This window comes from Podospora anserina, chromosome 6 (assembly GCF_000226545.1).
Source record: "Podospora anserina S mat+ genomic DNA chromosome 6, supercontig 4".
Taxonomy (NCBI): Eukaryota; Fungi; Ascomycota; class Sordariomycetes; order Sordariales; family Podosporaceae; genus Podospora; species Podospora anserina.
In genome coordinates, this window is record NW_003613579.1 from 260331 (window position 1) to 286915 (window position 26585).

Genomic DNA, 26585 nt, shown 5'->3' on the forward strand with positions numbered 1-26585 from the left:
CTAGATCCGCCACAAAATTCCATCAAGCAACAAGCTGCGTGGCGCAGCGGAAGCGCGCCGGGCTCATAACCCGGAGGTCACTCGATCGAAACGAGTCGCAGCTAGCTTGTTCCCTTTTTTTGCACTTTTTGCTCTTTGACCCTGGAAGTCATCCTCGACTCTAGTTTGCATCATTTCGAAGTTTTTTTTCTCTCGCTTCATCTTCGTTGCAGCAGTCGAACAAGGTCTTCCAAATTCGTCGACCTTTTTTTTTTTTTTGATGTTGGAGCGCAGCTGGTGTTCTCACTGCTGACTCATCCACCCACCTACCCACCAGAATCTTATCTCCACACCGCGATGTCACCCGGCCTTCAACTTCTTGTCGTTTCCACCACACGACTTGCTTTTTTTTAATCACACAACCAAACTGAACGAAATAAGGCCGCGAGAATGTGCGGTATTCACGCCGTCATCTCCCCCTCTTCTTGTTCACTCCCCGAAATCTCCCCGGAGTTGCACCAGAATCTTGTCAACCGCGGACCGGACTATTTCGGGCAGGTTACGCGGGAATCGTCGGATGGGAGATGGAAGTTGCGGTTTACGTCTACTGTTTTGGCTTTGAGGGGCGACCGTGTCACGAAGCAGCCACTGCATGATGACAGTGGGAGCGGGGGTGGGAATGTGTTGTGCTGGAATGGGGAGGGGTGGAAGTTTATGGGGGAAGTAATTGGGGAACATGAGAATGACGGGGAGGTTATTTACCGAGGGTTGAAAGAGGCGAGGTCGGTGGAGGAGGTGATGGGGGTTTGGAGGGGGGTTGAGGGGCCTTTTGCGTTTGTTTTTTATTGTGAGGCGCTGCAAAGGGTGTTTTGGGGACGGGATCGGTTGGGGAGACGGTCGTTGATGGTGAGGAGGTTGGAGGGGGGAGCGGTGGTGTTGGGGAGTATTGCGGATGGGGAGGGGAAGTGGGAGGAGGTGGAGGCTGATGGGGTTTATTCTCTTGGGTTGGGAGATGGGGTAGCGAGGAGGCATGATTGGGTTGAGGAGGGGGAGAACTTTGTAAGTGCAAAATTCTGTCCTGGTGGGAGCTTGGGGTTGTGAGAGGGGGAGACGGGGTTGTCGAGCTTACTTTGGCAGGTGTCTAGCATCGGGGTATTTAACAAGGCGCTGCCATCTCCTGAGGGAGAGACGCCGCTGACGCGCGCGTCACCTTCTGTTCGGGCGCTCAAGGACCAGCTGGTTGAATCGCTCAAGTTGAGGGTGCTAAATATTCCCAACCCGCCATCCAGTGGAACAGGCAAGACCCGCGTTGCGGTACTGTTTTCCGGTGGCCTGGATTGTACCGTCCTGGCGAGACTATGCCACGATATCCTGGAGCCTCACCAAGAAATTGATCTCCTCAATGTTGGCTTTGAGAATCCGAGAGTGGGGGCCCGGCTGAAAAAAGAGGCCAACGGCAAAGAGGTGGACTTGTACGAGGCTTGCCCGGACAGGATCACGGGAAGGAAGTCCTTCGCCGAGTTGAAGAATGTCTGTCCCGGGCGAGTCTTTCGGTTTGTCGCTGTGCGTGGTCTTCTGCAACTGGATTTTACGCCCTTGATTGCTGACTATCACAGGTAAATGTCCCCTACTCAAAATTGCAGGCCCACCGGCAGCAAATCATTTCCCTCATCCATCCTCACAATACTGTGATGGACCTTTCCATCGCATGCGCGCTTTACTTTGCCGCCCGAGGCCAAGGGTCAGTCAGATCAGAGAGTCCAGATCCGGACTCTGAGCCCTCACCTGTTTCGTACACATCGCCCGCGCGCGTCCTGCTTTCTGGCCTCGGCGCTGATGAGCTATTTGGTGGTTACTCGCGCCATGCTGCAGCTTTCCAGCAGGACGGATACACAGGGCTTGTGAAAGAGCTCCTGCGGGACGTAAGCCGCCTGGCCGAGAGAAATCTCGGGAGGGATGATAGAGTCATGGCCCATTGGGGCAAGGAGGTAAGATTTCCGTTTCTGGACGAACGTCTGGTCAAGTGGGCCATCGCAACGCCTGCGTGGGAGAAGTGTGATTTTGAAAGGGAGGAAGAGAAGAGCGGTGTTGAAGCTGCAAAGAGAGTCCTGCGTCTTCTGGCGATGGAGTTGGGCATGGAGGGTGTTGCGAAGGAAAAGAAGCGAGCTGTAAGTTGGCTCGGTCTAGTGCATGATATGAAAGCTTTGCTAATTTGACGGCAGATTCAGTTCGGCTCGAGGACAGCCAAGATGGAGAGCGGCCGTGACAAAGGGACAGCACTCTTGTCGTAGGTTTACTGATGACCAGTGCCATGCAATTGCTGGTAGACATGGACTGTCGGTGATGATACATTACAGATACTTCTGAGTCCGGTCTCGACAGGCGCAAATCTTTTGGGGTTGAGTCTTGTGGTTTCCTCGGAAGCCCTTGCTCTCCTGATTGCGAGTCTGCATCGCTGCATCGTGCACAGTGAAGTCAAAAGGCAAATCTGAGCCAGTCCATGTCTAGTGTTCTTGCTAGGTAACGCCGAAGTTGCGGTTGTTAGAGAAGCGTTTGCATTAACTTGGCAATCAGCTAGCGCGAAATGGGATGGAGTTTTCACTTCTTTTTGTTCCATAAACTGGGAAACAGGAGCCGATGGAGAATGAGATGATGACAAAATGAAGATGGTTGTCCCGAATGTCCAAGCACGCCGCATGTGTTGGCCCTGCCATTGCCGGGTGTATCAGATCGCCGCAAGGGGTCCGGGTCGAGGTGCCGACTTCGTATCACTGTCGCCAGCATCAAAACAGGTTGTCCTCAGCTCCGTGACTCCACGATGAGATAGCCGTGTTTGCGGCTCTGCAGAGAAGAATGTGCAAATTCTCAACTGTTCGGATGACCGTTGCAGGTCATGGATGGCCCCTGGTTTTCCCCAGGTTAGTGAGGTTGTTCTTCCCCGGCATTTTGAGCGTGTGATCGAGTCTGGACTCGCTTCTGCGGTCCACCCGTTTTCCCCTGCAGCAGCCCGCTGACAGGGTTTGGGATAGCCCTGGTCTCGCACCGGCCTTGCTGCCTTATTTATCCGTTTAAGCCTCGGCAGGGACCCTGAACCATTCAACGATGGCCTCCATCACATCGACAGGGTTGCATTGAGTCCCGTATTTGGTTGGGGATGAAGAAGCTGAAGGTGTTCCGCTCTCCTTTCTGTCCAATTCAATGCGCGCGCCAAGTTGGGAGAGTTTCGTGTGTCTTGTTTTTTGTTTTGCCAGTCTCCTCGTTCCTCATCAGCTCTCGATTGCAAATTGAAGAAGTCGTCTTTGGTGACTGTTCGCCCAATCCACCTTTACGATTTGGGAATCCGCATTTCTAGCGCAACGAAACGGGCACGAAAAGCTGCATCTATTTGCTCGCATGGGTGTTAGGGCACCCCGCCACCTGCTGCTCGTCACCGTTGGGGCTTTTTTCTTTCTGCTGGGTTCGTCACGAGACGTTCCCAGCTGTCAGTTCATATCAACGACCAACCCCCCCTCCCCTGAGTGGCAGAGACTTCCACGCCGCATCTCAACTACCAACGTTTTGTGCTATTGTCAGAGGAGTGCAGGTTATTTTGATACCTGACCTGGGGAAGACCCAACGTTCGGTGGGACCGAACCGTTGTGTTGGTAACGCAACTGGTTTCCGGATCGGACGATTGGAATTCACGCGCATGGAATTACGGGACGAGGTTTATGTTTGGGTTTTGTTGGGGCGACGACGATCTAGTATGAGGGAATTCGGAACGGTATATTGAAGCATATATATACGAAAGGGCAACAGACACCATGGGCGAGATCAAGGAATCGAGCTTTCAGGGGCCGATCAGGCCACCACTGGCGATGCCCTCTGCGCCGGGAACACCGGGGACACCGGGGACGCCGGGGACGCCGGGGACGCCATCGACACCTACTGGCACCAATCCGTCACCCGTCCGGCCGAAGCTCTACCGTCGCCAGTCTCGCTTCACAGAAGAGCCCATGACGGAGAGGACGCCTGCCTGCTCAGCGTCGATCCACTCCTTTGATCCCTCCGCCCTTGACGACCCAAACGTCAATACTCTCACACACACAAACACCGTTCAGCAATTCCGCACCGCGAACAGGACCGTCAGTCGAGACCTAAGCCACAGGAGCAGCAACCTCAGACGGGACCTGAACAGCTTCTCCTTTGGAGGAGCACCAGCAACCCCCGTCCTACAAGAGGAGTCCCCAACAGCAATATCAAGAACGGGGACTCTCGACCCCCCACCGCAACCCCTATCCTCCCCAACTACAGCAGAGATCCCACCACCATCTGGCCCTCTCCCACTACATCAATCAGCAGGCCTATCCCCTGAAGAGAAAAGACGGGTTTGGCTCCGGTTAGCAAACTCGGTATTGCACTCCGCGCCGACGTTGGTGCTGCTGTATATAATGTCCACCTCCATCTCGGCGTTCAGATCGACCGCCAAATTCTCGTATGTTTTTCTGCCTTCTTCATCCCCCTTGACTTACTAACACAATCAGCTCCCCGGGCATAACCCTCCTCTCAATCCTCTACCTCGACGCAATCCTCAACATCATCACCTGCTTCCGCATCCGCTCCCCCTGGCCAAGATGGCGGTTATCCCTCCGCTTTCTTTTCGGGCTAGGGTACATGATCCTCTTTTCCGTGTACATCGGTCTCGGAAATGAGGTTTTCCCGAAGGGGTATACCTACTGGAACGTGCCAGACAAAATGGCTACACCGCTGGTGTATATCTTTCTCTGGTGGTTAGCCGCGTGGGATCTGGCCCACCTGCCGGTGTGCAGACCGGAGCTGTTAAGCTGTGCTAGGGAACGGGAGGGACAACAGGAAGCGAGGAGACCGAGTGTTGCCTTGTCGGAATTGCACCCTACCAGCTTCCGGGCTAGGGTCCCGAGTAGTGTTGGGGGGGAGAGTGTGGTGAGTTATACCTGGAGGAGGTGGGTGCAACGGACCAGGACGCATAGCACGGGGGGTGTTCACTTTCATGAAATGGGACATAATGATGTGGAGATGGGACCTACCAGGACGAGGACGAGGGAGGGGGATGTCATTGATGAGGGGGAGAGTATTAGTGGGAGGAGGTCGGAGTCGATGAGGACGGGGACCGCGCATAGTGGGGAGGTTACACTAAGGGGGGATGAGTTTGAGAGGAGGAGTGGGGAGAAGGAGAAGGAGGCTGAAGCTGGTGGCGCTGGGAAGAGAGGAGAGGAAGGCGGGCGGCTGGAGGAAAGCCCGAAGACGGTGAGGGCTGCTGATGTTGGGCAATGAGGTCGTTTCTTGTGGGGAGGTGCTGGTTGTGGCTGGGTTTTGCTAGGTCTCGGAGCTGGAACGGTGATAAGGTCTCGACTATCATGACCTGCGGCTTCATCGGACCTGTTGGGGATCTACCATCAAATCAGCCTTCATCAGCCTCCTCAAGAGCGACACAAGGGGTATTTATTTCGGAGTTGGAACATTTGGCATAGCGTTGTTGTTGTTTGTTTGTTGGCTTGGGCAAGCGGCGTGGGTTTGAACGGAAGAGATGAAAGACGATCACGAGGTCAAGAAAGACATGCATTTCATACACGATCATTATCATCATCACGATACCCCCCTTTTTTTTTTTAGCTCGAACACTTCCTCATTTCCACAAAAAGTATATAAAGTGCATAGCATGTAATTATCATAATAGCCCCCTACACCTCTACTTGTTATCATCTAATCCTAGTATAATTTCCACTCCTCTACATAGGTCGTATGAGTAACTCTTGAAACGTTAGCAGTGTGGTACACGAGTATGTTTGCACGTGCAAAATGACAGTTTTATAAGTCAATCACGCAGCTTTGGGGCCGGAGATCCTCGTGGTCAGCAGCCATTGGTGTAACATTTGTTCAAATATTCAGCCCGGGTCAGAGTTGAGGCTAGCCCACGCCGTCGGCGAGTGTAGATCTTGGTAGAAAATTGGTCTCTTTGTGGATATCTCATCTCATTGGCAAACTGCCGTCTGGGCTGTGAAGTGTGGTTACGCAATTCATCGGTGATAGCAAACGTGAGTTGTTCGGTGGAACCTCGTGTTGAGGGCAGCTCCCAAGCACTTTGGGCTGCGTCTCTTCTTGGCGGTGCACCGCCGCAGGAAGAAGCCCAGGGACGGCGAAAACTTGCCCGGAGTTCGGGCATGACAAGATGATGGCACTACAGAGCTGATGAGGTCAGAGGAACCGTTCACAAAAACCACTGTGGACTATCGGTCAAAATGCATTCCAGAGCCAGATATTACCCCGCAGGTTGGTGAGGATGACCACCGCTCCTGTTCCTAATGCGGCAGTCAAAGGTGCGTGTAAGCGTGCCAGCAGCGGTCCAATCCAATACGCCTTGGATGTCTTGATTACATGTGCGAGTTCATCCGCGAGGAAGCTTCGCCATGAAGTTGCAGGATTTGATCTGCTCTCAATGAATTGCCCGAGGACTCTCTCTGGGCTCCGGGTTTGCAGATTAGTTGTTGTTCTGCCTTTTGGTGGTGGTGCTGCGCCTCACAAACCTGTCTGAATAGGAGGCCGTGGTGTAGGACGGGAGGGATCGCCAATAAGCGGACGGGGCCATGCATCGGGACTTCCCAATAGCGAACCGGGGGTTGTAAGTGCTACCTCTCAGCCTGGCGAGTTTGAGACCCAGCATCTGGATGGTACGTGAAATCTGCCGTGCCTCCAATTATAGACAGACCATGCATGTCCTACCCCCTTGCTCGTGGATTGTCCCGATTGACGTCTTTCCTTCCATAGCTGAAGTGTTGTCTGGGTGTATATTATCGTCCGACCTACCCCACCTCCTGTGAGGTTGTCTGGTTTACTCGCTATGGTGATACCACCTTGGTCCTGGCAGTTTGTGGCCGCTTGAACAAAATGGCCCCTTTTGCTCTTGTTACTACTTCTATACTTGATACCCGTGGTGACAAGACCCCGGATACCACGGATAACGCTGTGATATGGATAGTGGTCTCCATCGTTGCCGGCACTATTGGTGTCGTGACAGCCCTTACTACACTCGTCGTCTGCTACACCAAGCGTCATCAATACAAAAAGGCAAAGGCAAGAGACCCGTATCTGAGCCGCGAAGAGTTCAGCAGGAAGAGAAAGTTGAGCGCAAATGACTTGTTCAAAGAGGAGGAGACTTGGAGGGGGCATATGATCCGCAAGTCTCTCGCCAGCCGGTCAACGAATACCATCGACCAGCAGCCACAGCAGCATCAACCAGAACCGCAACGGCAGCAACAACCTCAAGAACTGGAACATGTGCCAGGATCAGACCAGCAGCAGCAACTGCTATCTCCCGCAGCGCTCTCAACAGCAGCGACCATCAATCAGATCGACCAGCAGATTTCCGAGATGGAGCGAAAAGAATCCACGAGGCTGAAGGAAGACTGGAAGAGGTGGGAAGCCCAGGTTCGACATGAACGGTCTGCTTCAGGGGAACAGCATCCAGCCATAGCGGCATCCAACAGTGTACCTATCATCGCTGTCCCTACGCCGCCAAAGCATCGATCCCACAACCGAGTATCGTTCCCAGAGTTGCGCCCAGAGCCGCTGAGGCCCCCGCCAAGAAATCCTGCCCGGTGTCAGCCGAGTAATGGTGGATGAGGGTATAAGCGTAGGAAAGAAGAAAATGGGAAAGAAAACGAAGATGCCGAGATTCATCAAGTATAGCTACAGGCTCCTCTCGAGGCTTCGAGCGCCGTGGCCATTGCAGCCTCACAGAGGTTGCGTGGTAGTCTGCGAGGAATTCTATGAGAAGACAGTTGGCTGATGCACAAGCCTCATTTGTGAAGCATGTATGCATATGAGAGACACTGAGAGACCAGCTTGGTGGCTTGAAGTATAGTGCGCCGCGTACCGGCAAAAGAAAGTGCTGGAAGGATCGCGAAGGAGGGAGAACGGAGACGCCAATCCGGTGAATGAGAGCCAATCCAAGAGCAGAAGTCGATAGGACAAATGATGAGAGGGGATTGCATAGATAGTGAAATAAACCAGATTTCATTCACCAAGCTGCATCTGCCAACCTCTAGAGTGAACTGTTGATGGTGAGAGCAACAAGTGTGGTCATCCCAAAGAGTGGAAGAAAGCCTTATCAGCTTATCTGGAGCCCGACGATCCGGCAGCCAATGGAAGCGCTCGACCAGCCCCGCCCATAAGGCTGCAAGGTCCGGTTCCGCCTGGTTCTTCAGTCATTGGCTGACTCAGCGATTTCACTTTCATTCACTTGGAGCCATCGCCCCACAGGGACCTGCCTGCCTGTCCGAGGATTTAGCAGCGGCCAACGTCAGTTTCACCGGTCGCCGACTTTCCTTTCAACCACAACTTTCTTTGACGTTGTTCTGGTCAACAGTGTCGTCCACGATCACTTGTTGCACCCTCAAACACCCAAGCATCGCCTTCAAAGTTGAGATATCCCCTCCCTAGCCAAGATCAGCACCGATATCATCGACTACGCAATCAATCTCGAGTCCGGCCCTCGTTGACCGCACAGTCGGGGCGGCACTCTTCGGGCTTCTCCGTAGAACCGCAAAGTGCTGCTTGCAAACAGCAACCCGGGCTGTTTCCTCATCGCCGCTACTTTCAATCAAAGCTACAACTTGCACGGCTTCTGGCGGTCATTCAACAAACGCCTCCAACCTTAACAGCCTGACGGATCCTTTTCCCCCCGAAGTCATCTATTCTACCTACGACTGCATCAACATGTCGGCCCTTTATCCTCCCCATCCCTCCTCGGCTTCCGGCGAGTACAAGGAGGACTTGAACGCCATCCTCATGTGCGCCGAGTGCAAAGAGTTTCCGCCTAACTTGATCGAGGAATTCTCATCGGGCGACATGGTTTGCGAGTCTTGTGGATTGGTCCTGGGTGAGCGTATTATTGATACGCGCTCCGAGTGGCGGACGTTCTCGAATGATGACCAGGGTAACGACGACCCTTCTCGTGTTGGTGACGGTCCCAATTTGATGATCGACGGCGATCAACTGCAAACGACAATCGCTTTCGACGGCAAAGGTGCAAAGAACCTGTCCCATCTTCAAAATAAGATGACGAACGACAAAGGCTCCAAGCAACTGCTCAATGCGTATCGGGATATTCAAAGCTTTACCGACAGCATCAACACGGGTACCCAAGTTGCAAATGCTGCGAAGCACATTTACAAGTTGGTCGACGATGCCAAGGCCCTCAAGGGTAAATCGCAAGAAGCGATTATCGCCGGATGCATCTTCATCGCCTGTCGACAAGCAAATGCTGACCGTACTTTCCGTGAGATTTATCGCCTCACCAAGGTCTCCAAGAAGGAGATTGGCCGCGTCTTCAAGCAGCTTGAGACCTTCCTGCAGAAGGCCGGCGGTGCCGATGATATTACCAAGGCTGGGCCATTCAACCAGACCTACCAGGCCAAGGCCTCTACTACTGCTGTCGGGCTGTGCGCTCGCTATTGCAGCAACATGGGTTTCCGCAACCCGGTCAGGGTGGAGGATGTCGCGAGACGTCTTGCCAAGAAGTCGCAACAGGTGGCTGACCTCGCTGGTCGTTCTCCCTTGTCGGTTGCGGCTGCGTGCATCTACATGGCCTCGCATTTGGTTGGAGAACCCAAGGCCTCCAAGGAAATCGCTGGTGTGGCTGGCGTCAGTGATGGTACGGTGAAGACGGCTTATCGCTATCTTTACCAGGCCAAGGATGCTCTCCTTACCAAGGAGGAATTTCCAGACGACATGCCCGATGCTTCCAAGCTCCCGGCCAACTAGGAGAAAGTCGGCTCAAAGGAGCCTCTGGCGATTTAACCAGCGTCATTACCACCGCCATTTCGTTCGCGGAGATCCGAATTGGTCTCAAGAAGTCGATATTTTAGGATCAACCAGTTGCGGATCGATACATGGCACACTACGTCTTATTCTTCCTCCGAACCGATACCGTGGTAAAAGCGGTGCCACCTATCCGGGGAAGCCTGGATCAGACATCAATCTTCAGGAGCGGTGCTCAGTTCACAAAGGCCGAGAGGCCTGGACTCTTCTGGCGCATTTGCACGCCCACAGCACTTTTCGCCATCAATCGGCGTTCTCTCCATTTGCCCTCTCCTCGCTTTTTTATTAATGTGCATCAACAGTGGGACATGGCGTTCAGGATGGAGGCTGGTTAGTATGCCCGAGTTTAGCGGCATCAAGATTACGGGAGATAGCTTGGTCAAACAGAACGCAGTTGGGATTCTTCTCTTTAATGACTGTCTGGAAATGTGCGCTATGCTGTTTTGTTTTGCTGTTGTGGAAGTAAAGTTATCATGTCTTTTCACTTTTCATTGCATTTATAGAGTAATAATCTCACGATACCACACAGATTTATTTCTATTGATTGTTTATCTATCAATCCAATCCTCGCAACGTGCTATGTGCTGTTGAGATCTCTCTTAACAGTGTAAAGTTGCACAGTGTGGACGGTGCCAAGAAGTGACAGCTGCCAAGCCCATTGGGCCCCACATGGTCCCAGCGACAAATGGCAAGGTCCAAAATCCAAGCTGGCCGTGTCAATCGCGTCTTCCACAAGCAGCCGCCTCCCTCGTTATCATATCTGGGTGTCGCAACTTTTTCCCAGGACTGCACCGTTTAAAGAGCAAGTCAGCACCGAGGAGCAAACAATCATCCAGATCGCCCCAATAGACGTCGACATGCCTTCTCGGCGATCCGGTCGTGCTGCGGCCAAACGCGCTCAGCAAGCGCTTGGTAAGTAATTCACTGCAACAAGTCGCACTCCAAAGCTCCTTCTCTCTTCCAGTCACAGTCTCGGTCCCAATCCCAGTCCCAGTCCAAACTAGGCGCATCCGATCCCCACCACCACATTGTGGCATACCGTTATCCTGCACTCTGGACACTGCCTTTGACCATCAGGTTGCTAACCAGTAATCTACCATGCCTACAGAAAGCACCCCCAAGAATTTCGAGGGACTCGACGACGAAGACGAGCCCATGCCCGATGTCGATGCCGATGTCGAGGCCGACGAGGATGTTGAACCCCCGCAAGATGCAGAAGAGGAGGGTGACAAGGACGAAGACTCTGTTGCCGAAGAGGAAGAGGAGGTGGCCCAAGAGGAAGAGGAAGAGAAGTCGCCCTCACCCCCACCCGAGCCCGTCATCCGCCGCCGTCGTCTCGGCAGGCCCCCGAAGAATCGCCCGCCTGACTGGGACCAGCTTCCCATTGAGCGCCCCAATGCCGACTCGGATACTCCCCGTCGCCGTGGCAGAGGGGGTTGGCGAGGCCGTGGTGGTCGCAAAGGCCAATACTCGGCACCCACAACACAGTCGATCGATAAAGACGGTACTGTCTTGGATATCGTCAACGACGAGGTCGACCTTCCCGAGGATCCTGAGGGTGAGAAGAAGGTGGACAAACTGGGCAACCTTCAGGATGGTCGTGAATACCGCTGCCGCACCTTCACCGTTGCCGGCCGCGGCGATCGTCTCTACATGCTCTCCACCGAGCCTGCCAGATGTGTCGGTTTCCGCGATTCTTACTTGTTCTTCACCAAGCACAAGAAGCTCTTCAAAATTATCGTTAATGACGAGGAGAAGCGCGACATGATCGAACGCGATATCATCCCACATTCCTACAAAGGTCGCAGCATAGGAATCGTGACAGCGAGGTCCGTGTTCCGCGAATTCGGCGCTTTGATCATTGTCGGCGGACGGAGAATCATCGACGACTACAACGTCGCGGCAGTTCGTGAGGATGGGGCTGTTGAGGGCGAGTTGGCGGATCCTAACGACATTTACGACCCTTCGCAGCCTTACAACAAGAACCAATACGTTGCCTGGCATGGCGCCAGCGCGGTGTACCACTCCAATGCACCTACTGTTCCGCAGCAAAACGCCAAGATCGACACGAAGAAACGTAGAGTGGCCGTCAACGACATGAATTGGCAACTTGAGCACGCCCGTGAGGCGAGGTATGTATACTCGCTTACCCGACACCTGTCTCCCGCCCGCCACTGACACCTGAACAGCCAATACAACAGCATCCTCACCGATATGCGCCGCCAGAATGTCAAGGGGGTTTACAACGTCATGACCAACTTGATGCACTATCCCCGCATCTCCCAGCCAACCCACGCCAGAATCGAACAGGTTCTCGACAGCGGCAAAGGCGAGGACGCCGAAGAGAGCAGCACATTTCCTCCGCTTGAGCCGTCCATCTCTCGGAACTTTCTGGTCATGGATACCTACATGGAGACGCCCCCGGCCGGCATCTCGCCAGCCGCCTACGAAGTGCCATTCCGCACGTCCCCTGCTGACTACGAAGCTTCAGCAGCTGCCGACCCTCTAGCACCATTTCGAGGACTTTCGGTTATATCTGACGACATCATTGCCGAGTTGCCCCCGGATTGCCGGGCTGCTTTCGACAAGGCCAGACAAGAAGAGGTCGACTGGTTTAACAAGTGGGGCGATGAAGCCAAGAATACTTCAAGACGTGAGCCAATTGTGGACAAGGCCATTGTGCCGTATCCTGTGATGATGCATTAATTCATGTTTGGAGGAAGTTTTTGTAACTAATCTTTTTTCTTTTTTTCCTTCTTTTTTAGTTCTGGGCTCTGGGTTTAATACTTTGATTTCTGCGTCTGACTTTGTTGGTCTGCACGAGGGGGAACATGGCCCTGGTATTTTTGCCAGTTTGGAGCAGCCTATTTCTGCTGAGGGTGCCCAGTGGGCTGGGACACTTTGGCCTCGTCCGCAGGCTCATTATCAGGCTGCTCCCGCCGCAGGGTTCACGGATCAGGAGTGGGCGGGTCTGGGGGACCATGGGAGAGCGCAGTTCAGCGTTTAGGAAAGACCTGTGCCCTTTGGTCCCCAGGCCGTTCCTTTCGAGAACACCAACATTGCACCCCAAGGCTTTCCTGTCGAGAACACCAATAACGCCACCGAGACGAAGCCACCGGCCAAGAGGAAGCGTCAGCGAACCAAGAAGGATGCTGTTCCTGAGCCTCCTGCAGTTCGTGGTGACTTGTTTCTCGATGCCGCCAGCGGCCTGGTTCCAGTTTCTGCTGGGTCAAAGAGGCGAAGGGGCCGTCCTGCTGTTTCGGCTCGCAGCGTTGTCCCTAATGCTCAATCTACCCCCGGTCTGCCTCTGCTTTCGCCTGCTCCTGCCAAACACTATGGTGCTGGGGTCTTGAACGGTCACGACTCGGTATCAAGCATGATAGGGGCCCGGTTTGCGTCTGAAGCACAGTCTATTGCTCAGTCTGTTCCCGACTTGCCGGTGCTTGCGCCCGCCCCGCCCAACATCCATGGCCATGGGGTTCTGAACGGTCACGACACGGTATCGAGCATGCCTGGGGCCCAGTTTGCCTCTGAGGTACCGCCTGCTCTGTTGAGTGGAAACGCTATGCCTAATGCTCAGTCTTCCACTGGTCTGACGATTCTTGCGCCTGCGCCGCCCAACAACCATGGCCATGGTCTTTTGAACGGCCACGACACGGTATCGAGCATGCTTGGGGCTCAGTTTGCAGCTGAGGCAGCGCCTGCTGTTCCGGCGCCGTCGTCCAATGTTGCAGCCGGGTTCCTGAACGGTCACGACACTGTGTCTAGCATGATCGCGGCTCAGATTCACTCTGGGGTGACGCCTGCTCCGTTGCCGGATTTGGCTGCTACTATGCGGCCGAGCCCGAGGAAGAGGCGTTAAGTTCAGGTCCTAGGGTCTTTGTATGTACTATCACGGGATTTGCGTGGCGTTGTTGGGTTTGGTTTTCTAATTTCTGTTTTTCATTTCCGCCAGGTTCTTCTTTTTATTTTCAATGGGGCCTCTAGTCAGGAGACTTTGGCATTTTCTTTCTGATTTGGGACTACAAGAAGGCATTTACTTGGGGAAAGAAGAGCTATGGGCGTTGTATCGGGAGGGACTTATTGTTTGGGAAATGCGGAAAAGAAAATGGAGGAGAGGAAAATTTGTTGGCTTATGTTGGAGTCTCTCTCCCATATTTGGGCTCCCTGTGTGGTTGTGAGTGGAATGATGAGCACAACGCATGATAAAGGGAGGGCTGCAGGGAGATGTGTGGACTGTGGATGGGAGGAAATGGATAGGCAGGGGGGGGTTTAGATGGGGAATGGATGTTGTGCTAGTGTATGTGGGTGTTGCCCTGGGATCAATTTCTGTGACGACTTTGTGAGGGATATGTATGGTCAAGAATTATACTGATGATAGACTTGAGAGACGCTCTCTGTCATAAGAGTAAATGTTGATTCTGACCCCCAGCAGCTGTTTGACTTGCCATGTGGCGTGTGCAGTACAAAACACTGAGATGTCTAGACGTTTTGGAAGAGCAGAAATACGGAGAAGGAGCAAGATTGTAGGGGTGAGTTTATGGAATATGACAGATCTGATGTATACAGAGATGGAGGAAGCAGCAGATCATGTATTCTGTCTTGTCCCTCCGACTGTTACCCTTCTGTCGTATTCAGTAAGGTGGCAAAACTGTAAAGCATGTATGTAACTGTGCAGGATTGGGACCTGTCCACCTCCATCAACTAGGGGCCTTCCACCGTTTCGAAGCTCCGAGATTCTGCGATTGGTAAGGGGGGTCCCAATCTCCAGACACTGATCACCATAAATATGCCAGAACTGTCGACTACGACACCGGCAGGGTACTCCCGCACAAGGAATTCGGGACCGAACGGTCGATAAAGGGGTTTCCAAGAGTTCTTCTGGCGGCTGCCAAAATACGAATCATGCATCTCTGCCCAAGGCTTGCAGCTAGGTTGGTCTTTTGACGCGGGAGGATGGCATCCAATGGCCTAGAGGGCTCGATCGAGATCTTGCATTATCTGCCTTTTTTCCCCCATGCCCATTCATTTAGATGGTCTGTTCCCTCATCCATGGGCTTGCCTACCCTCTGCTGTCTACCTACTGGGCTCTGTAAGTCTTTTGTGCAACAGCAAAAGTGCATGTGATGGATGTAATTTGTTGCCGATTTGAAGAGAGCGTGGTTCCAATCCCTTTGTGGCGGGATATGTCTTATCTCTGAGGCTCATCAGGGTAACGTTGTGAAGCCGTTGGAGGGTGCGGCCTGGAAATGTGTGTCCCTGCCATAGGCAGAGACTGAATCCTCAGGCACGGAAAGTGAAGCAAGCGTGAGGGAGTTTCGAGGATGTTGATTCTAAGGAACCCCACCATGCCATGGACAGAACAACTGGCACTGTAAACAGTCAAGGCAACAGAGGATAGTATCCTGAACCACATATCAAAAGATAGTTACGAGGCCTTGAAAGATAGTTACGAGGCCTTGAAAGATAGTTAAGAGGCCTTAAAAGATTTAAAAAGCCTATTCTTTATCTAAACAGGTATAAGGTAAGTTGAGAGTTATTATACCTATCTATGACTGATTTGCAGTACCGGTTATCTTATCCACGACGTGCCTACCTACCCAGAAGCTACAGACAAACAAGTCTTCAAGACTGATTTGCATGTTGAAATTGAACGGATGGGATATGAAGTGCTTGTCACATGTCCGTCATACAAACATTTGTTCTAGAGGGTGCGTGCGTGTCTTGACGACAGTCGTCTCGGCTACTGCAGGAGTTGATGCCTCAAGTTGCAGCTCTGATGCTTGGGATGCTTTGGGTTTATGCCATGCAGGTGGTGGTGCTTGCAGCGGAAATTCGTCCGCTGTGTCAACACCTCAGTGAGAGACTAACATTATGTGAGCCTTTATGCGGCATAAATCAAAGATTGGGTACAACCTCCGTTCATATGATGGGTTATGATGAGGTCCTTCTACGTTGGGGCTACATGTCGGCCTGGACATGTACCGACTCCGAACATTTGCATGGAGAACTTCCAGCGTCTCTGATGGGAAAGCCGAAGTGGTCAATCCTGCAAAACGGTTTGAAAGGAAAGAAGGTAGCAATCCCGAGCCTGATTTCCGTGTGTTGTGCCACTCCTCTCATGACGAGTCCAGGCACCGTACAGTATACAGGCAGAGTACCACTGTCATATCCGCTGTGGCTGCTTGCTGCCTGTCAATATTGACGTCTCCCTCCGTCTGTCTGTCTCCCGACCTCTCCAGCTTTCCTCCGGCGGAAATACGGACACGGGGTAAAAGACAACCCTACTGCATCTGGTAGGCCGCAAGGCACTGCTGCGCAAGAAAAAGATCGCTCCCTCTCCTGTTGCACCTCCCCACTCACACCTCAACAGTTAAACCCACACATCGAACTTGACTCTTCACGATCGTTCAAACCTGCCTCACGTAACGCGGAGAATTCGCCACCCGTGAAACCAACCCTACCTTACTCTTTCTGAACGGACGAACAGCTCCTGAACTGATTGGTATGTGCATGATGCAATGCACGACCTACAGTCACCTCTCGTGTGAACACTCGCTCAAAAAAAAAGACTTGTTCAAAGTTTCCTTCCTCATCAACTTTGCCCAAGCGCTGCGCTCAATAACTTTTCCAACTCCTTGGGGATACCGCCGGATGTGACCTTGAAGGCGAACGGCGGCCGTGGCGGGTAAGCCCGATTTTGTGTTGGCGCGGGGGAAAGCTGTAGGAAAGCCGGAATATCTGCATAGTGTCAGTCTAATATGATCAGACTTGCAGAGTAGCACTGGGAAACGACAGTCGCCCCCCCCGGATAAGTGATGAACTTGTCATATTTTCCACCGTTGACGCCGAACCCCGCGCTTGTCTTCTAGAGAGAAAAGAAGTGGGATGTTTTTGTCCAGTTGTCCAAAGACGAAGTGGGCTGGTTTGGTGGTTGGCTGTGACAGCTCTCGCTGTCTTGCAGATTTCCGGGCCGGCCGTTTCGATTCTCTCTTCTTCTTCTTCCCTTCACATGGTCTCTCTTGTTGGGAATGGTTCAGTCAGTTTTGTCTTCCATTCATCCACGATCTGCGTCATCAACCACCCATCATGAACCTCTCAAAAGACCCTGATGATCCAGATCAACACCGCCACAACTGGCCGTGTTCTCGTCATCAACAAGGAAAGACCCTGAAAAAAACAAAAATAGAAAAAAAACCTCGATCTGAAAAAAAAGAAGGGTCCAGCATGGACGATGCCGACTCTGTCCCAATCCACAATTGGAACATCCAGAACAAATCGACACTTCTCTTTTCCAATGGAGTATTGTCATTCGATCTTCCAGCCAAGCTCAAGAAAGCCAAGCTCTTCCTGCCCTGTTGCTTCCCCTCATCTGTAATACCCTTCCCAAAGCGGGAAAAAACGATGAATAATACGACTGCGGTAATTTTTGCTTTTTGATGCTCGTCTTTCACGGATATTTTTTCTTAGGGTACTGTTACGGAAGAAAAAACCCCACGAACAAGCCCCACCCCAGAACAACTGTTACGCTAGGAGGCTAGCTAGCTATCAGACGGTCTTGGCCTCTGTCTTTTTTTCTTTCTTTCCTTTTCGCTTTTTTGCATTGGGGGTTACAGCAAACTCCACCTCTCCTCACTTGCCCCTCTCTCTGCGCACGGGGCAGTTTTGCTGCCCAACTCCGATTCTAGCCATACACAGACGCCGGAGCCCGAGGGAATGCAGCGTTAAGCTGAAAGCTGTCGAGGGGATGAACGGAGACGACGACGGCACCAGCTCGCGGTAGATGCCCGGAGGCCAGCTTTTGCAAAACAAGGAGATGGTGGTGTCCGTCAGCACGAGACAGGGCGGAGACCACTCGGACGTAACAGGGAGCCCAGATCGGCCGTCTGGCACGGTGGACGCCGGCCGGTGGTGGGCTAGGAGAATAGATCGGATCTGACTTTTGTATTGTTGGTAGCTGCTGAAAATGTGCGCTACCTACCCCTCCCGCCCCTCGTCTGTTAACCATCTAGCAGGAATGGCAGATGAATTCATGATGCTCTCGGTATGTTTCGTAATCGAGTGTACGTCTGTACATGACGAGGCATCGCGGATAGGTCGGGGGTACAAAAAAACGGTTAACGGTATTTGGTGGCCGGTAACCGACGGTTGGGAAAGCCGGCCTCGTCCAACAAAGTGACCTGACCTTGCTCACTGCTCAGACACAACAGCATGACGATTCCTTCTAGGCAACTGAACCAGCCTATGAACAGCTGACGACTCACGACTCGTTGGATTTTCAACGTCAGCAAAGCCCTACCGAAAAAAGTTTGATTTGGTGGCCATGCACCTCCGCCGTTGTCGGCTTCACTTTGAGGTTTGCCGGTTTCTGAATCGTTGATAGGTAGACAACTTCAATGACTGGCCCGCCGAGGCAGAGTCGATCCCCCACCCAGTGCTGTGATTGCAATTCGACCACGATTGTACATGCAGACCTGGGAAGCGCTGGATTAGGGAAACCGTTCTGCAGGAGAAGGCATCAAATGCTGCCGGAGCGAATGAAAACCTCCGAACCGGCCCCAGTGCCTTGCGTCTCGACCACACCATCACCGGCTCTGCAACTTGTGCATTTCTACCAGCTTGGAAGCTCTTGCTGTTCTTCTCGACGTGGTTCTGGCCTCAGTTGAATGCTCCAACCGAGGAAAGGTGACGCAGTGGGGAAGGTTGGATAATCTCCCCTCGAGGCGTTCCATGCACGGCGATGAAAAGAGGTAGACGATGAGAATGGGCTTGCCACACCGCCTACTAAAGCATGCGAGTGCTGCCAATGTGGAGTTTTCTATGCCAGTCTGCTTCCGACATGCACAGCAGTGGCTATCATTAATCAGCACCTTGGGGGAGCGGAAGCCGGCGAGACTGGTCGTGAGGTCACTGCTGTGGTTCAGCTCCCACAAGGTGACCCCGAAGAAGAAGCTGGGTGGGTGACCGAGTGTGGTGGTGGTCCGGCTGAGAAAGACGTCACTGTGTTAAGGGTCATAGCCATAATTTGGCCCCTTCATCAACCACGTGAGGGAGAGGCCGGCTTGTAAAACTTGCCCTGCCTGCCATCTATCTCCTGTGATCGGGGTTCGAGTTCTGACACATATCTGCAGGAGGTAGACATGCGGCAAAGCGTCCCGTACTCGAGCATGCGGAACAACGCTGGCAATGCGGCCGAAATAGCAATTGTGCGGCATGGAAGCCAGTTTGCCGGACCTGCTGACAAGAGATGTTTCGCCCAGAGGTTGCAGAAAAGCAAAAGCAAAGCTTCTGCTGTGGCTCCTGAGACTGCCGAGAGGATTTCGTCAGTTGCGGCTCTATCCACCGTGTTCGCCATGCAAACTCGATAAATATCCTCAAGAGGGGTCCTCCGTTTTGCCGTTCGATGCTTTCAAGCGCTGGAGGTTCATCTCCATGGGGTAGGAGGCCATGTAATTACTGTTTCTCGTGGTTGGCCCAGCCCTTCGGTTGGCTGTTGAAACTCGGAGGGGGGGGGAAGGGGGGGCCGCTGAAGGGAGCTTCACAAGATGTCGCGCAAAAAGCGTGTCATTGAAAAACAGACAGCGGTTGATCCGACCAGTCATGTGAGGATACCCCCCGATCCGAAAATCCCCACCTTTCTTCAACAAAAATGTTTGCTGTTGTTGCAGTAAGCGCACAGTGTTGCATTTCGATAACACACTGAAGGTATGCTGAAAGCTTTGGCATATCGTATGCTATGTCAAGTCTTGTGATGACGGACTGCCATGGTTGTAGCCTTCTGGTTGACTCTTCCACCTTCGAATTTGATCGACTCACCCTCTTCTGACATGGAAAAGATCTGGTGGTTGGGTGTCATTGTTCAGCTCCCCGAGCCATGGAACAGGCGAAAGACAACTGGATAGGGTGGATGGAGTGGTCTCCCGGCAGCACGGTCCCATTGGCCTCGCGCCGCGACAAGCCAGGTTTTGACCGCTTCGTCCAGATCTCTAGGCCGGCACCAGTGGGGTATTCGTAGCCTCCTCGAGAAACGCAGAAACCACTTCGGGTTGTTTCCCCTGAATTGTCCTTCCTGACTCGCGTCTCCGAAATATTATTACCAGAGACAAAGACCGGGCTTCAGGGTCCAGTGCCTGTACCTGAACCCGAACGCAAAAGAGCTGCCGATATCATCGTGTTGTTGTTATTCAAGGCCAAGAAGTTGCGCGCATTTTTGACCGAACCCGAGATGAAGGTTAGCAAACCCCCCATTCCAAGACGGGTTTGGTCGGCCCGTGGGCAATTTTCAAATTTGGCAGCACAGTTGGAGGGCCAGTTTTCCGGGTCCTGAAGGATGCTGGACGGGGGTACGTACCGGCCATGTTGTATCGGCCGTTGGAAACTGTCGCTTGTAGCGGTGTTTGTTTTTCATGAGAGTTTCAAGCTTTCAACTTGCTGGTACTGGCGTCGAGAACGCTTCGAGTCTTCAAAGTCTACTGATCTTCAAGCACAAGACGGTGGATTGTTGACAGATGGCACTGATGTCAAGCCTGGAGTTGGCTTGGGGCTGATGCTGGCTAGCCTGTGGCTGACAGAGCCACCATCTCGGGCTGTGAACGGTGAACTGAAGAGAAGGACTCATGAATCTGGAGGTTGAAGCGCCGCTTTCAATCAGGAACAAATTTGGAGGATTGGACGGGATGTTCACATGGGAAATGGAAGGCTTGCGTTGTTCGAGCCCTTCTCCTCATCCGATATTGCACTTCTATTATTGATGTACCCGTGGCCCTGAGACAGGGACATTGGTACTTTGGGAAACCGGCCCCTCTGGTAATTATGGAAATTACCTGGGGCCACGCGGTCATGATCGATGAGGCTGGGGCTGCACCCCGAGGGAGTCGCAGTAGAAATCTCATCCCACGCTGATGTGGGACCAAGAGTTGCACTGTTGTTTGCCTAGCAGTTTTGGGTGAGGTTTCGCGCTGCCACTGTTTCCTCTCTAATGACGGGGGCTGGATCTCGAAGACCACACAATTTCAAGAGGCTCGTGTTTGCTTCATGACAAAGCTCTCTCTTACGAGTCAATCAAGCAGAGGGCATCAGGGCATTAGCACGGCTAGCTCCTGACGACCCGGCTGCCTGGATGATCGATTTATTTCTCCTTCTGTACAAAAGACCACTTCTGGGAATCTGGAATTTGGACAAATTGGTGCGAGGGCTCTTGACCAACCCTGAGTGGGGGGACAAGACAAGAGGATGGCTGGTGCTCGTGTTCCACGCCCCTTCGATGGTCCGTTACCCAGCCCTTGCTCCCTGTTTTGGTGTACCCGTGGCGTGCCGAACGGGGCGGGTCCTGGTTGAGAAACGAGAAACGGTGAGTGGATGTTGACGACAAATTGGCCACCCTGGAGATGGCGGTTGTCGTGCACGATTGGCAAGCCCTGATCATTTCCGTCATACCGTGCAGCAGACCAGCAGCAGAGAGTCGCACCAGTTTCTGATGCACACTCCCCCCAGCCAAAAAAACGCCTCTCAGCACACCGCAGCGCCTTCCAGGTTGTGAGTGGGCGCGAGGATTCGCAGGAGCAGCATGACCACGGCGGCCACGGATGGTGATGGGAGTGACGGGAAGTGAATCAAGCGCTCATTGTCAACCTGGCCCCAAGGACCCGCGTCTGCTGACGATGGATAGTTGTTAGCAATAGCTGGTGTCTGCTATTGTCCATTGTCTATGACTTCTCGTCAATAAGGTTGCTGATAGGGTTGTAGAGGCACAGAATCATAGAATCATCAGGAGAGTTGGGTCGTGACCAATGACGGGAATGATTTTGGAGAAGTGACTTTTTTACTCCAAGCCTGCGCCCAGGCCACCCGGCGGTGGGTCACTAACAGAAGTCTTCCTCGCCCCATCAGCCAGCCAGCGTGCTCCCAGTGAACCCACCCGCTGCTCCGCTTCGCTAGCTCCCAAATCCCAGCGGCATCACTCGGCCCAGCACACTTTTTTTCCCTCCCCTTCTATCTCCAGGTCCCTCCTCCCCCTTCTCACCTCCCCCAACACCACGCCGTGCTCTCCTCCATTCCCCCCCTCGACCATCGCAGAATCCGCCAAGCATCGACCGACCGACCGACGAACGACCAAATTCAGTTTTGTGTTGTTCTTTGTTGTTGTTGTCACGACAGGATTCGGGTGCCGTTGGCCTTCGTTGTCTCGAACGGAATCCGGGAAAACAGCGCCTCCTCAGCGAGCGGTTTTTTCGGCCTTGGGTGTGTGTGTGTTGTTGTTTCGCCCACCAGCACAACAGCAACTCTTTTGGAGGATACCCGTCACTTCAACACCAGCGCGGATCGCGTGGTGCCATCACTTTTTTCCTTTAGGTCAGTACCTTGTTCTTTAAGACGTTGGTCGCCGGACCCTCGCTGTCGGAAGAGGCGTCTTGAGTTTCGACCAACGACCACCACCACGCGCCCTGTCCGCCCATCCTCTCTTGTTTTGGTCTCCAGTTCTCAACGTTGACCTCGGCCACCCGCACCGGGCCGTAGTGTCATCAGCACACGCCACCGATCTACCACCCATCTGCCCGCTGCCTGGGAACAAAACTCGTCTCGAGGGGACCCGGAAACGTCTTTCGCCTTTGCCAGTTGCTGCTTTTTTTTTGCCGGGGGTGTCGGACTGACCTTTTAATTCAATGCAGTGCTTCGACATTCCCTTTTCGTTTCGATCCTAGCCTTTTCCCCGTTTCGACAGGCTTTCATTTGAGCCTTTGCTTGCCATCGCGAATTCGCAAGGCAACCAAGTCGCTGATCGACACCAACTCATCACTGTAGAGGATAAGACCTACATTCTATGGCTCAGAAAGCTCAGTAGATCTCGATCGCACCTCTCCCTTCGAGATCACCTCCTACGACACTTCGTGTTCTGGAAATAGAGCGCCTAGCCCGCCTTAGTCCAGCTTCTCGAGGCAGTTCGCCAACTCAGATCTACACTCTCCACCCTCCGATCTTGACTCATTCCATCAACATGCCTGGAGGCGTTTGCGCTGTTCTCGACTACGATGTCGAGCTCATGGCCGACTATGTTTCCGAGATGGCCACCCGCGTGGTGATGCCACGGAACACGGTGAACCCGGCTTTCCGGAAGTACGTTTCGGGGATACTGTCTTCGACTCGTCTTCCCCGGACTACCATTCTGCTCGGTCTCAACTACCTCGCCAAGCGCATCAACATGATGCCCGCTGGTGCAGTCCAGAACGAGGGCGAGATTTGGGGTCTCCTGACCATCGCTCTTCTTCTCGGAAGCAAGTTTCTTGATGACAACACTTTCCAGAACAAGTCTTGGTCGGAGGTCAGTGGCATCCCAGTTCGCGATTTGAACACTCTGGAATACGAGTGGTTGGCTGCCATCGGCTGGGTTCTCTACGTCAATCTGGACGAGAGCAAAGACTACAATGCCTGGCTCGACAATTGGACCGAGTGGAAGGAGACCAAGAAGCGTCAGCAGCACCAGGCCAGCCGCGAACGTCTTGCTGCTCTCGTCACCCCCATCGATACCGACGTTTCCCGTGCCCGCAACCAGCACGTGTACTCCTCTTGGCATCAGCAGCAAGTTGCCGAGTATGAGCGCCTGTCGAGCATGAAGCGTGGCCAGGCTACCCCTCCGGCCTACAGACACGAGCAAGCCTCGTGGGGTTATATGGCGTGGCCTCAGCCTACTGCTCCCTTGACGCCTCCCGATTCTGGCTACGGCACTCCCGAGTATACCAACTCGGCTACTTCTTGCAACTCGCACTACGCTGAGTGGTTTGACCGCGCCATTGTCGGTGGCTCCAACACCTCGAGGCACTATCAGCAACCCGCACCCGCTTACAGCGGATACCGCCACGCTGGGCAGAACACCCGCAATGCCGGCAATTATGGCGGCTTTTACAGCCACAACATTTGGGAACACCCCGGCCCCGACTGCACCTGCAGCAGTTGCGTTTCGGTTCACAAGCAGCCCTCCTATTTCTTCGCTCACAGCTATGGCCAGCCTGTCGCTGGCTAAGCGATTGTATTCACACCCCCGATGCGCACATGAGCGAGCGCATGAAGTCAACCTGGTGATGCCGTTGGCAGCCAGTTTTACAGATGAAAAAGGCGTTTACGCGGCGCCACTTATTCCACTGCATCGTCTGCTGGACACGGTTTCCTTTTTTTCGGCACATTAAAGAATCGATATATTGCATTCAGATACCCGGAGCGATGACGAGGCGGAACGATTAGGATACCCCCAAGGCGATGTGACACGGTCCATCAACTTTGCTATTCGCCGGTGTCCCAAGATTCTCTTACCGCCAGTCATCCTTTTCTAATGACTTTCCTCTTCGGTATACGGTTCACTATTTCATACAGCGGCGTTTGCGGATTTTTATTTTCACTTTTCTTTCGAAACCGGTTATAGAATCGACTCGGCCGACCAGCACCTTGCGCCGCGCCGACGACGGCAATCGACATACCTTGCTTGCTTGACACATGTTCAAGACCGCAATGCACCGTGCGTGTGTGGCCTGTTCGTTATCAGATGAACTGAGTCGGCCGCATCGAGCGCCGCCCTTCTAATAACCCGCCCGTTTGGAGGGTCTGATCGCGCTGGTCTTTTTTTCCTAGTTTTGTCAAAACCCGGCGGAACGCTTTTCGTTTAGAGCAACATACCCCTGGGCTTTTTCAGTCATACGTTCAAATGACACGGCGCCCAAACCAGACGGGGGCTTTTTTTTTCGTTGTCAAAAAGTTTTGTGGGGCATGGTACATATATTCTGCTTTTTCGTGGTGTCTTTGTTGGTTTTTTTGGTTTTTTTTCCCTGTTTGCGGAATTGGTTCAAGAGGTTCAAAAAGTTGGGCTCACCGTGTGGTCATGAGCATGTGTTTTTCAAAGCGATCAAAATGGGGGGTCTTTGCTGCTTTTCTTTGCCTATTTTTATTTTCTCTTGCATTGTGTTTATTATTATTCTTTGGCCAGTTACGGGCTCAAGTGGTGTTGTTGATCACTTGGACACGGATGGGAACAGGCTCTCAGCAGTATGGTTCACAATGCCGCTGGCTTGTTATCCCAGGACATGTTTGGTTTCATCGACGGTGGCTTCTAGAGGGGTGTTGGGGGCTTTTTACTGGCATTTCAAGGTAGAGCAGAATGGCCCGGGGAACAATCGGGGGGAGTATACGCTTGGTGTTGTGTAATTTCTTTTGGCTCTTCTTTTTTCTTGTCACAATGGAATTTTCTCTTGATGACGGGGTAGGTTATTTGGTTCGGCGATTCCCAAACACAACGACTTGATGAGGGTTTGAGGGAAACGAGGGGAAATGGGATCTGGGAGAGAATGGAATGTCAGGCCAGACAGGCTGACGGCGACTTTGCGATCAGCAAGGTCTAACAACAAAATGGGTGGTCTGGCAAGCCAGATGATGGTCATGGGGTCGTGGGCCCGACGGTAATGATCGGAGAGGCAATAACGTGAGGGATTGAGATTTTTTCCTCGGCGTTCCCCAGGCAGTGTGGCAGCGAAGATGTTGCGAGCTCCTGGGATATTCTGCCAGCACCACCTAAGATAAAAAATAAATAAGAAGCAAAATTATGTGCACTATCTGTTCGTTATGCAATTGTGATTGTCTTGTGTGTGAGTGTGGTGTTGTTATTGTTGTTGTTGTTGTTGTTGTTTTGGTGAGTGTTCGACCACCCGGCAGCAGCTGTCACCCAGCTTATTTCAACGACATGCGTTGACTTGGACTCCATTCAACTTGTAACATCACATTGCCTTTTCATGAATTCTGGAAGCTGCTGTTGTTTTCAATTCAGTTGTTTAACATTACATCCCAATTCATACTAACTTCATCTTTTTCTCACCGCAACTTCACCCTCCATCATGTCCTCCCGCTTCGTCTCAGCCGGCTCAATAGACGCCACCACGGGCGAAGCCACCACCGAACACGCCGGCCCATCCGACTCCCAACAGCAGCAGCCACCACCCGTGAGCCAAAAGTCAAAGGAATGGGCAGAAGTCACCCAGCAGCTGGAATCCGACCGCCAGAGACGGATCCTCCAGGCGAACAAGCGCAGGAGGGAGGGGAGAAGAGCCTGTACGAGGTTCTCCAGGCGAACAAAGCGGCCAAGCAGGCCGAGTTTGAGGAGAAGAGCAAGCTGAAGAATCAGTTTAGGGCTTTGGATGAGGACGAGATTGATTTTCTGGATGAGGTTGAGCGCCGGAGGAGGGGAGGACGAGGAAACGCCGACGACGGTGGGGGGGGAGGGGTTGAGGGCGTTTAGGGGGATCAAATCTTCTAGGGAGAAGGGGTAAAGTCAGGAGGAGGAGGTGGAGGTGGAGGGGTGGGATTTTGGGGGGGAGGGGGGGAGGAGGAGGAAGCGGAGGGCGGAGGGGAGGAGGTTGTTGGTCAAGAAGGTTAAGAGGGAGGAGAAGATGGATGATACTGAAGGGTCGCCGACAGGGAAGCCGGGTGGTGGTTTGGTGGGTGGTGGCTCTGGTGGCGATAAGAAGGCGACAGAGGTGGTGGTGGACAAGGCTGCAGCAGCTGCTTCAGTTCCAAAACCAGCAGAAGCGCCAGCGGTTTCGGCCAAGAAGGCGGCTGGTGGTCTGGTGGATTATGGCTCTGATAGCGATGAGTGAGAGGTCAATTTGAGGTTTCTCAAGACTCAGCTCTGCGTACGCCTACATCGGCGGTTGGGGATGACACGATCTGGAGTCTTCGCAACATCACACTGACGGACAGCAGTCCCATGTGCCATGTGCCGTGGCGCTACAAAA

General features: G+C 53.0%; 8 protein-coding genes across 8 annotated transcripts, besides 1 other annotated feature; all 8 read left to right on the plus strand.

Moving 5' to 3' along the window:
* Positions 1-32: 32 nt before the first annotated feature.
* Positions 33-104, plus strand: a tRNA (tRNA-Met).
* Positions 105-429: 325 nt separating this feature from the next.
* PODANS_6_8960 (uncharacterized protein) lies at positions 430-2270 on the plus strand (the record flags this gene model as incomplete). Its single annotated transcript, XM_003437257.1, has 4 exons — positions 430-1076; positions 1125-1542; positions 1596-2147; positions 2202-2270. The coding sequence occupies 4 exons, from the start codon at positions 430-432 to the stop codon at positions 2268-2270; spliced, it is 1686 nt and encodes a 561-aa protein (XP_003437305.1).
* A 1512-nt stretch (positions 2271-3782) lies between these two features.
* On the plus strand, positions 3783-5271 carry PODANS_6_8965 (uncharacterized protein; the record flags this gene model as incomplete). Its single annotated transcript, XM_003437258.1, has 2 exons — positions 3783-4453; positions 4503-5271. The coding sequence occupies 2 exons, from the start codon at positions 3783-3785 to the stop codon at positions 5269-5271; spliced, it is 1440 nt and encodes a 479-aa protein (XP_003437306.1).
* A 1611-nt stretch (positions 5272-6882) lies between these two features.
* On the plus strand, positions 6883-7617 carry PODANS_6_8970 (uncharacterized protein; the record flags this gene model as incomplete). The annotated part of the gene is made up of 1 exon (XM_003437259.1): positions 6883-7617. One exon carries the CDS (start codon positions 6883-6885, stop codon positions 7615-7617), a length of 735 nt encoding a protein of 244 aa, XP_003437307.1.
* Positions 7618-8712: 1095 nt separating this feature from the next.
* Positions 8713-9759, plus strand: PODANS_6_8980 (uncharacterized protein; the record flags this gene model as incomplete). Its single annotated transcript, XM_003437260.1, has 1 exon — positions 8713-9759. One exon carries the CDS (start codon positions 8713-8715, stop codon positions 9757-9759), a length of 1047 nt encoding a protein of 348 aa, XP_003437308.1.
* Positions 9760-10914: 1155 nt separating this feature from the next.
* PODANS_6_8990 (uncharacterized protein) lies at positions 10915-12522 on the plus strand (the record flags this gene model as incomplete). Its single annotated transcript, XM_003437261.1, has 2 exons — positions 10915-11948; positions 12018-12522. 2 exons carry the CDS (start codon positions 10915-10917, stop codon positions 12520-12522), a joined length of 1539 nt encoding a protein of 512 aa, XP_003437309.1.
* Positions 12523-12647: 125 nt separating this feature from the next.
* PODANS_6_8991 (uncharacterized protein) lies at positions 12648-13678 on the plus strand (the record flags this gene model as incomplete). Its single annotated transcript, XM_003437262.1, has 2 exons — positions 12648-12785; positions 12851-13678. 2 exons carry the CDS (start codon positions 12648-12650, stop codon positions 13676-13678), a joined length of 966 nt encoding a protein of 321 aa, XP_003437310.1.
* Positions 13679-22810: 9132 nt separating this feature from the next.
* Positions 22811-23833, plus strand: PODANS_6_9000 (uncharacterized protein; the record flags this gene model as incomplete). The annotated part of the gene is made up of 1 exon (XM_003437263.1): positions 22811-23833. The coding sequence occupies one exon, from the start codon at positions 22811-22813 to the stop codon at positions 23831-23833; it is 1023 nt and encodes a 340-aa protein (XP_003437311.1).
* Positions 23834-25688: 1855 nt separating this feature from the next.
* On the plus strand, positions 25689-26089 carry PODANS_6_9010 (uncharacterized protein; the record flags this gene model as incomplete). Its single annotated transcript, XM_003437264.1, has 2 exons — positions 25689-25793; positions 25895-26089. 2 exons carry the CDS (start codon positions 25689-25691, stop codon positions 26087-26089), a joined length of 300 nt encoding a protein of 99 aa, XP_003437312.1.
* Positions 26090-26585: the final 496 nt, after the last annotated feature.